The following is an 8,783-nucleotide window of genomic DNA, read 5'->3' as shown; positions in this document are numbered from 1 at the left end:
CCAGGGACCCCACAGCCTTTATTGATCCCCAAAAAAAACCCACAGTGGTTGCAGGCAGCGCGCCCCCAGCCCCCCGGCGTTCTGCGGGGGCTGCGGGGCCGCAGCTCCCTGGGCCCGGGGGAACCACCCCGAGGTTTGGGGCGGCCCCCGTGGGCTTTGGGGCGTCCCCTCCAGGATTTGGGGTGGCTACACCAGCTTCTTGGCCTCGAAGTAGCCCTGCACATAAGACCCCAAAAAGGCCCCCACCTGCCATAAACTGCCCCAAAAAGCCCCCCACCCCAAAAAGTACTCTGCACACAGCACGCCAAAAAAGCCCTTTATCTACCCTAAAGTATCCCCAAAAGCCCCATACCCCAAGAAGTGCCCCCCAACTCCTCAAAGGCTCCCTCAAAGGCTCCTCACCTACCCTAAAATACTTCAAAAAATCACCCTCTCCCCAAAAATCACCCGAAATGGCCTTCCATCCACCCCAAACCCCCTCCACCCCAATCCACCCTACCTCCAACACCCCAATAACCACCAGCTCACGCCCAGGGACCCCACAGCCTTTATTGATCCCAAAAAAAACCCCACAGCGGTTGCAGGCAGCGCGCCCCCAGCCCCCCGGCGTTCTGCGGGGGCTGCGGGGCCGTGGCTCCCTGGGCCCGGGGGAACCACCCCAGGATTTGGGGCGGCCCCCCTGGGCTTTGGGGCGTCCCCTCCAGGATTTGGGGTTCCTACACCAGCTTCTTGGCCTCGAAGAAGCTCTTGAGGTGCCGCATCTGCCAGATGCCGGTGAGGATGAGGATGCCGGTCTGGGCGATGGACCACCAGAGCACGCGCTGGTTGGTGCTCTCGCTCGTCATGCGGAAGCGCTCCTCGCGGTACTGCGGGATCGAGACGGGGGGGGGTTAGCGGGGCGCAGCCCCCTCCCCAAAGCCCCGTTTTTGGGGTGCGGTTGTGGGGCGGCCCCTCACCCGCTGGTAGTTCTGCTCCTTCTGGATCTGCTCCACCTGGTCCAGGAGCTGCCGGGCGCGGAGCTGCAGCTCCGTCAGCTTGTCCTTGGCGGCGATCTCGGGGTAGTTGTTGGTGTGCTCGCCCACCTGGATGTCCAGGTGCACCCGCTGCGGGGGGAAACGGGGGGTCAGCGTTTAGGGGGGGACCTCCCCGCGCCCCTCCTGGCACCGTGGGACCCCCCCGGTATCCCGGGACCCCCCCTCGTTACCAGCTTGCCGCCGGCGAAGAGCGCCATGCGCGTGGAGTTGGAGTGCAGGCAGATCTGGTGCTCGCCCGGCGTGTGCGAGGTGAAGGTGAAGCGGCCCTCGGAGCCGTACTGCCGCGACAGCACCACCTGGGGGGGGGACACACAGCCCCACACGTCGTTACCGGCCCCCCCCGAGACCCCCTGAGCCCCCCCCTGAGCCCCCCCCAGTGCTGCCCACCTTGCCGTCGGGGTCCTTCACCTCCACGTGCATGCCCAGCCCCGGCGTGGAGGGCAGGAAGGCCTCGGACTGCTTGTCCCACAGCTGCGTGCGGTAGTTCCCTGCGGGGCGGCGGGTCGGAGCAGGGACGCGGACACCCCCAAAACCCCCCCCACCCCCCCAGAGCTCCCCCGATCCCCCTAGAGCCCCCCCAACACCCCCAGAGTCCCCTCAACCCCCCTAGAGCCCCCCCCATCCCACAGGGGGTCGCCCCCTTTCCTCACCCCATCCCTGGGGGTCTCCCCCTTTCCCCTCCTCGTCCCCTGGGGGCTCCCCCGTGTCCCCCCCCTGCTCCCAGGGGTCTCTCTCCTCGCCCCCCTCTCCACTCCCTGTGCCCCCCCCCGTGGCTACCTCGCTCCCCAGGGGTTTTCCTGCCACCCCCCATCTCCGGGGGTCTCTCCCCCTGTCCCCCCCAGGCTCTCCCCCCCCCACCTGCCCCATTCCCGGGGTCTCCCCGTTGACTCTCCCCATTCCCGGGGGTCTCTCTCCTCACCCCCCCTCTATCCCCTGGGGTCCCCCTCCCGTTGCTACCTCTCTCCCCGGGGGTCTCTCCCCCTGCCCCCCCCCATTCCCGGGGGTCTCCCCGCTGCCTCTCCCCGTCCCGGGGCTCTCTCCCCTCGCCCCCCGACTCCCGGGGGTCTCCCCCCCCCTTCCTACTCCGGCCCTTCCCCCTCACGCCCCCTCGGGGTCTCTCCCCCCCTCCCCCTCTCCCTGCCCCGTTCCCGGGGTCTCTCCGTTGCCCCCTCAGCCCCGGGGCCCTCCCGGGTGCGCGGGGGGCCCTCCTTTTACTCCCCCCCCCCCATTCCCGGTATTCTCCCCCAGCACCACCTCGGTCCCCGGGGGTCTCCCCCCACTCCCGGGGGTCTCTCCCGTTACCGCTTCAGCCCCGAGGCCTCCTCAGCGCCTCGCGGTGCCCCCAGGACCCCCCCCCCGCTGCTCCTCCGGTACCCGGGGACCCCCCCCCGGTAACCCGAGGCCCCCCCCGGTAACCTGGGGGCCCCCCCCGGTAACCCAAGGCCCCCCCTTACAAACCGGGCCCCCCCTTACAAACCAGGCCCCCCCCCCTCACCCCCCCCCATTCCCGGTGCCCCCCCCTCACCCCCGCTGCCCCTCCCCCCCCCCCCCCAAATCCCCCGGTGCCCTCCCCGCCGCCCCGCACCGATGACCATGGTCTCGTCGGGGATCTCCTCGATGAAGCAGCGCTTCTCGGTCTCCCCGATGTGGAAGTAGAGCCCGTGGGCGCCCCAGGCCGCCAGCACCAGGGCGGCCACCGCGGCCCGCAGCCCCCCGCCGCCCGCCATGGCCCTCCCCGGGCCGCCCCCTCCCCGCTGCGCACCGCGCATGCGCCGCCCGCCCCCCACCCCGCGCACCGCGCATGCGCCGCCCCCCGCGGCGGCCACTCACCGCTCCCCACGCCGCGGCTCCCCCGGCCGCGCGCTGCGCATGCGCCGCCGCCTCCGTGGCGCGCGCCGCCAGGTGGCGCAGCGGGGAGGGCGCCGCGCTCGCAGCGGGGAGGTCGCGGGTTCGATCCCCGCCGCCGCCGCCTCCCTGTGGTTCCCCCCCCCCACCACCACCACCAACCTCCTCTGCGTTTTCGTTGTCCCCACGGAGCACCCATGGGTGGGGGTGGTGGGGCGAGCCCTTCGCACCCTGCTGGCAGTGTGGCAACACCCCCGCGTCCTTCCTTCCTTCCTTCCTCCCCCAGCGGGGCAGCGCAGCCGGGGCGGGCGGCGTGGGGCGTCCCATGGGTGAGCGGCACCGGGGCCACCGGGAGGGCGCTGGGGAAGGGGGGGGGGGAAGCGGAACCGGGAGCGCTTGCAACACCGGCAGCCCCCCACCCCATCCCCGCCTCCGCGGGCTGGCGATTTCGGGAGGGAGCCGCCGAGCCCGCGGGCTATAAAGGCGAGGGGCGGCCTGCCCCACGGCGTGCCCCACAGCCTGCCCCATAGCCAGCCCCATAGCCAGCCCCATGGCCAGCCCCATAGCCTGCCCCATAGCGCTCACTCTCACCCTCCTCATCCTCTGTGCAGAGGCCGAAGGCTTGGCGTCGTGCCACGCGCCCACCCTGCAGACCAAGGTCTTCAAGTACCGGTAAGGGGCGGGGGGCACGGAGGGGTCCCGGGGGTGCCGGGGGGTCCCGGTGGGGACATTGGGGTGACGGTGTCCCCGCAGGATCTGGGACATGAACCAGAAGTCGCTGTACCTGCGCAACGACCAGCTGGTGGCCGGGCACCTGCAGGGCGCCAACGCTGCGCTGGAAGGTGAGCGGGGGCTTGGGGACACGCGGGGGGACGTGGGGGGGGGGCTGACGGTGTGACACGTCCCCCCCCGGTGTCCCCACAGAGAAGGTTTTTTGGGTGCCCAACCGCTCCTTCGAGCACGCCCGGCTCCCCGTCATCATGGGCATCCAGAACGGCACCCGCTGCCTCGCCAGCCCCGCCGCCCCCCAGCCCACCCTGAGGCTCGAGGTGACGGATGGGGACACCGTGGGGACACCGTGGGGTTGGGGACACTGTGGGGTTGGGGGCACCACCGGGATGGGGATAGCTTGGGGACATGGCAGGGATGGGGACACCATGGGGATGGGGACACTGTGGGGCTGGGGATGTGGGGACACCATGGAGTTGGGGACACCTTGGGGACACCATGGGGTTGGGGACGTCTTGGGGATGGGGATGCCTTGGGGACAGTGTGGGGATGGGGACGTCATGGGGAAGGGGACACTGCGGGGATGGGGATAGCATGGGGACACCATGGGGATGGGGACACCATGGGGATGGGGTCACAGTGAGAACAGGGACACTGTGGGGACACCACAGGGGTGGGGGCACTGCGGGGCTGGGGACACCATGGGGACAGAGACTCTATGGGGACAAGACCCACGGGGAACACGAGGGTGGGGACATCGGGGATGGCACCACCATGGGGACAGGGACAACGTGAGGATGGGGCCACACGGTGAAGGAGGTGACAGCAAGGAGGTGACACCACCGGGACCACGCTCACGGGGCCGTGCCGGGGTGGTGGTGGCATCGGGGGGGGGGGTTGGGGGGACACCGTCAGCCGGCGCAGCCCCCGGCGGTGACACCGGTGACCGCCTCAGGCCGCCAACATCACGGAGCTGCCCCGCGCCGGCGAGGCCTCGGCGCCCTTCACCTTCTTCCGCTCCTACAAGGACGGGCTCTGGCGCTTCGAGTCGGCCGCCAACCCCGGCTGGTTCCTCTGCACCTCGGCGCGGGCACACGAGCCCCTGGGGCTCTCGCGGCACCCCGACGCCAGCCACGTCCTCGACTTCTACTTCCAGCTCTGCTGAGCCCCCCGGGGACGGTGGCACCCCCCGGGGACGGTGGCACCCCCTGGGGACGGTGACACCCCCCCGGGGACGCTGGCATCCCCCAAGGGACGGTGACATCCCCCCAGGATGGTGACACCCCCCTGGGGACGGTGACATCCCCCTGAGGACACTGGCATACCCCCAGGACGGTGACATCTCCCCAGGATGGTGACACCCCCCGGGGACGATGACATCCCCCTGGGATGGTGACACCCCCCTGGGGACGGTGGCACCCCCCCCGAGGACAGTGGCACCCCGGCAATAAAGGCGCTTTGCTCCCCAACATCGCCGTCGCCGTGGGTGGCACCGTGACCCCCCCCTGTGTCACCGCCCCGGGGTGCCCGGCGTTGCGCCACGGCCTCGGCGGGGACGGGGACGGGGAGTCCCCGGGGTGGTGGTGACGCAGGCGGCGGGGCTGCCCCCGGCGGGGCACGGCCCCTTCCCGTATCCGGCGCTGGCGGACGCCTCCCGCACGGCACGGCCCCCGCCTGCGGCAATGGGAACGGGAATGGGAACGGGAACGGGAACGGGGACGGGAACGGGTGGCGGCGTGGGAATAGGGTGGTGTTGGCACGGGAATGGGGTGGTGCAGTGAGTGCACGGGGTGCTGGGGATGGGGACCCGGGGGTGTCTGGGGGGGGCAGGGTGTGTAGGACCATGGGGAGGGGGCACAAAGGGCTGTGGGGATGCGGGACACGGGAAAGTGGGGACAGGGCGCATGGGACCCTGGGGACAGGGCATAAAAGATCATGGGGACAGGGCTAATGGGACCACGGGGCACAAAAAAACAGGGGGCACACGGGACCGTGGGGACAGAGCAAGGGGCAAGGGGCACGACGCACGTGGGGCACTGAGGCCAGCGGGCATGGTCCCGGGGGCACGGGGCACACGGTGCTGCGGGGACAGGGCACGGGGGACCACGGGGACAGCCCACAAGGGACCAAGGGGACAGGGCACAGGGGTCACACCGCGGGGACGCTGCAGGTGAGTGGAGGACGCGGGGCCCGGCCGGCATTTCGCCATCGCGCCGCGTCCGGGCTCATCCCTGGGGCGGGCCCTGTCCCCACGCCCTATAAGTGCCACCAGCGGCGGGTGACAACGCAGAGGACACCGCTCCCCGGCAGGTTCTCGGAGACCGACACCTTTGCAGGTAGCGCTCCCGATGGGGACGGGGACGGGGTCGGGGACGGGGACGGGGTCAGGGACGGGGTCGGGGTCGGGGACGGGGACGGGGTGCTGGCCTGCTGGGACCGGCTCCGGGCAGCGTTCCGGGGCCGTTCACTCTGGAGCCTACTGACAGCGCTGCGGGGCGGTGATGGGGGAACCTCCCGGCCAGTTCTCCCCAGCGCTGCCCCCCCCCCTCTCGCGCAGGCTCTGCCATGTCCCACGCGTCCGCAGCAGCCCCCAGGTGAGTGGCGGGGGCACGGGGCCACCCGCTCAGGGACCGAGCCGCACGGGGACCGAGCCCCCCGGCGCGGTGTCACCCGTCCTCAGCCCTTTCTTGCTCCTCCAGAGGCGGCGCCAGGAGCCCCCGGAGGTGCCGGGACCATGCCCAGTGCCGGGAGCACCCGCACGGTGTCACCCTGCTGGGGACCTCGGGGGACAGTGGCCCCGTGGAGGCCGTCATCGACCCCGACATGGAGGCCTTGTTCGATGAGTTCCTGGGGAAAGGTAGAGGCTGGGGGACACGCGCCCTGTCCCCATGGTCCCCCAAGAGCCCCATCGCCATGTCCCCTTGTCCCCTTGTCCCCTTGTCCCCTTGTCCCTGTGTCCCCTCCCAACATGCCCGTGATGCCCCATGTCCCCTTGTTGTCCCCGATGCCCTTGTCCTCCATCCCCATGTCCCCATTTTGCTTCCTCCCCATGTCCCCGCGTCCCCCCTCCACATGCCCATGCTGTCCCCCTGTCCTCCTGACGCCCACATCCCCCATCCCTGTGTCCCCTGTCCCCACATCCCTGGGTCCCTTCCCCACGTGCCCGTGACGCCTACAAGTCCTCGTGTCCCCATGTCCCTACACGTCCCCGGGTCCCTACAAGTCCCCAGACCCCAAAATACCCCCAGACCCCCACACCCCCAAGCCCCTAGATGTTCCCACGTCCCCCCGACACCCAGATCCCCATGACACCCTCACCCCCATCCCCACGCCCCGCGGTCCCCGCACCCCCACGACACCTCCCCGTGTCCCCGCGTCCCCTCGCAGTGAGACCCGTGGAGGAGGGGACGGTGACGATCTCGAGCACGGTGGAGGTCCCAGCGGGGGCGCAGCCCTACCACTACACGCTGCGGGACACGGAGCACAAGGCGCTGTGCCTGCAGGGGGGGCGCCTGGTGGCCCTCAGCCTGCAGGGCGCCAACGACGCCCAGGAAGGTGGGTGCCGGGTGGGTGGGTGCCGGGGAGGGGTCACCCCCACCCATGGGTGCCCCCCGCCCACCCGCTCGCCCCCGTCCCCCCGCAGAAGCCATCAGCGTGGTCCCCAACCGGCACCTGGAGCGCCGGCGCTGCCCCCTCATCGTGGGCATCCGGGGGGGCAGCCAGGCCCTGTCCTGCGGCACCGGCCCCGAGCCCCAGCTCAAGCTGGAGGTGAGCGGGGGGGGGGTCCCCGAGCACCCATGGGAGACAGGGGGGGACACAACGGGGTGGGGTGCCCGTGGGGGTGATGGGGGTGGGGGTAGGTGGAGGTGGAGGAGACTGGGGGGGGTGGAACCAAGAGGTGGGGGAGTGGGGAGGTGGGGGGTGGCACCCCAAGGTGGGGGCACCCCAAGGTGGTGGCACGCTAAAGTGGGGTCAACCCCAAGGTGGGGTCACCCCAAGGTTTTGTCAGTCCAAGGTGGTGGCACCTGGAGGTGGGGGTTTCTGGGATGGTGTCACCCTAAGGTGGTGTCACCCCAAGATAGGGGCGCCCTAATGTGGTGGCACCCCAAGGTGGTGTCACCCTAAGGTGGTGTCACCCCAAGATAGGGGCGCCCTAATGTGGTGGCACCCCAAGGTGGTGTCACCCTAAGGTGGTGTCACCCCAAGATAGGGGCGCCCTAATGTGGTGGCACCCCAAGGTGGTGTCACCCTAAGGTGGTGTCACCCCAAGATAGGGGCGCCCTAATGTGGTGGCACCCCAAGGTGGTGTCACCCTAAGGTGGTGTCACCCCAAGATAGGGGCGCCCTAAGGTGGTGGCACCCCAAGGTGTGGGTTCCTGGGATGGTGTCACCCCAAGCTGGTGTCACCCCAAGGTGGTGGCACCCCTGGTGGTGGTGACATCTGGAGGTGGGGGTTCCTGGGATGGTGGCACCCTAAGGTGCTGTCACCCCAAGGTGCTGTCACCCCAAGCTGGTGGCACCCCAAGGGGGGGGTTCCTGGGACGCCGCCACCCCTTGGCGCTGCCACCCAGAGGCTGGGGGTGTCCCCGGGGTGCCGGTGACACTCGGTGACACCCCCGCAGGAGGTGGGGGTGCTGGACCTGTTCCGTGCGGGGGACCGCGCCATGCCCTGCACCTTCTACAAGACGTTCGGGGGCTCCACGCACACCTTCGAGGCGGCCGCCTTCCCCGGCCACTTCCTCAGCACCACCCCGCGGCCCGGCGAGGAGCTGGGCCTGGCCCCCGCGGCCACCCCGGACGCCATCACCTCCTTCTACCTGCGCCGCAAGTGACCGGGGGGGGGGCACCCATGGGTGGGGATGGGGGTGGGGATGGACTCCAGGGGGAATAAAGGTGCTGGCTGCAGCGGCTGGTGTGCGGAGTGAGTCTGTGGGGCAGGATCAGGACCCCTTTGGTCTTGATCAGGCCCAGCAGTGGGGCAGGATCAGGCCCTGGTGTGGGGCAGGATCAGGACCCAGGTTAGGTTGGGATCGAGCCCCCCATGGCTCAGGATCAGGCCCCCTGTGAGTCAGGATCAGGATCCAGGTGTGGGTCAGGATCAGGCCCCCATGTGGGACAGGATCAGGGCCTCCTTTGGTATGGATTAGGCCCCTGGTGTGAGGCAGGATCAGGCCC

The 8,783-nt window shown here is 70.5% G+C and overlaps 4 protein-coding genes across 5 annotated transcripts in view; 2 read left to right on the top strand and 2 right to left on the bottom strand.

Moving 5' to 3' along the window:
- SFTPB (surfactant protein B) overlaps positions 1-4,872 on the bottom strand; it is a gene marked incomplete at its 5' end in the record, with an annotated part of 34,704 nt that extends 29,832 nt beyond the window's left edge. The window contains one exon of the mRNA XM_082779594.1: positions 4,782-4,872. Coding sequence (XP_082635720.1) covers positions 4,782-4,872 — 91 coding nt within the window. The remainder of the gene's footprint in view (positions 1-4,781) is intronic.
- On the bottom strand, positions 530-2,782 carry TMED4 (transmembrane p24 trafficking protein 4). Its single transcript, XM_082779726.1, has 5 exons — positions 2,620-2,782; positions 1,422-1,522; positions 1,205-1,330; positions 957-1,103; positions 530-866 (listed from the first exon to the last, which is right to left on the bottom strand). The coding sequence occupies exons 1-5, from the start codon at positions 2,759-2,761 to the stop codon at positions 717-719; spliced, it is 666 nt and encodes a 221-aa protein (XP_082635852.1). The 5' UTR covers positions 2,762-2,782; the 3' UTR covers positions 530-716.
- On the top strand, positions 3,155-5,285 carry LOC309887695 (interleukin-1 receptor antagonist protein-like). Of its 2 annotated transcripts, XM_082779604.1 has the most exons (5): positions 3,155-3,208; positions 3,491-3,551; positions 3,633-3,721; positions 3,804-3,928; positions 4,564-5,284. In XM_082779604.1, exons 1-5 carry the CDS (start codon positions 3,205-3,207, stop codon positions 4,771-4,773), a joined length of 489 nt encoding a protein of 162 aa, XP_082635730.1. In that variant the 5' UTR covers positions 3,155-3,204; the 3' UTR covers positions 4,774-5,284. The 2 variants fall into 2 exon arrangements, with proteins under 2 accessions (XP_082635730.1, XP_082635729.1); XM_082779603.1 differs by lacking the exon at positions 3,155-3,208 and having other exon boundaries at positions 3,356-3,551; positions 4,564-5,285.
- Positions 5,286-5,377: 92 nt separating this feature from the next.
- LOC309887744 (interleukin-36 receptor antagonist protein-like) lies at positions 5,378-8,440 on the top strand (the record flags this gene model as incomplete). Its single annotated transcript, XM_082779676.1, has 7 exons — positions 5,378-5,385; positions 5,779-5,944; positions 6,166-6,202; positions 6,308-6,465; positions 6,996-7,163; positions 7,252-7,376; positions 8,231-8,440. Exons 3-7 carry the CDS (start codon positions 6,174-6,176, stop codon positions 8,438-8,440), a joined length of 690 nt encoding a protein of 229 aa, XP_082635802.1. The 5' UTR covers positions 5,378-5,385; positions 5,779-5,944; positions 6,166-6,173.
- Positions 8,441-8,783: the final 343 nt, after the last annotated feature.

The sequence above is a fragment of the Aythya marila genome (assembly GCF_965140915.1).
Source record: "Aythya marila genome assembly, chromosome: 26".
NCBI classification, from domain to species: Eukaryota; Metazoa; Chordata; class Aves; order Anseriformes; family Anatidae; genus Aythya; species Aythya marila.
The sequence above is the reverse complement of the archived record's forward strand: the minus strand, read 5'-3'. Positions and strand labels throughout refer to the sequence as shown.

Bases quoted from the DNA above. Each gene is read 5' to 3' on its own strand.
- TMED4 (XM_082779726.1), bottom strand. From the start codon at position 2,761: ATGGCGGGCGGCGGGGGGCTGCGGGCCGCGGTGGCCGCCCTGGTGCTG. The intron at 1,104-1,204 runs GTAACGAGGGGG...TTCCCCCCGCAG, and splicing joins TCTTCGCCGGCGGCAAGCTG to CGGGTGCACCTGGACATCCA. The intron at 867-956 runs GTGAGGGGCCGC...TCGATCCCGCAG, and splicing joins AGGAGCAGAACTACCAGCGG to TACCGCGAGGAGCGCTTCCG.
- LOC309887695 (XM_082779603.1), top strand. From the start codon at position 3,430: ATGGCCAGCCCCATAGCCTGCCCCATAGCGCTCACTCTCACCCTCCTC. The intron at 3,552-3,632 runs GTAAGGGGCGGG...GTGTCCCCGCAG, and splicing joins ACCAAGGTCTTCAAGTACCG to GATCTGGGACATGAACCAGA. The intron at 3,929-4,563 runs GTGACGGATGGG...TGACCGCCTCAG, and splicing joins AGCCCACCCTGAGGCTCGAG to GCCGCCAACATCACGGAGCT.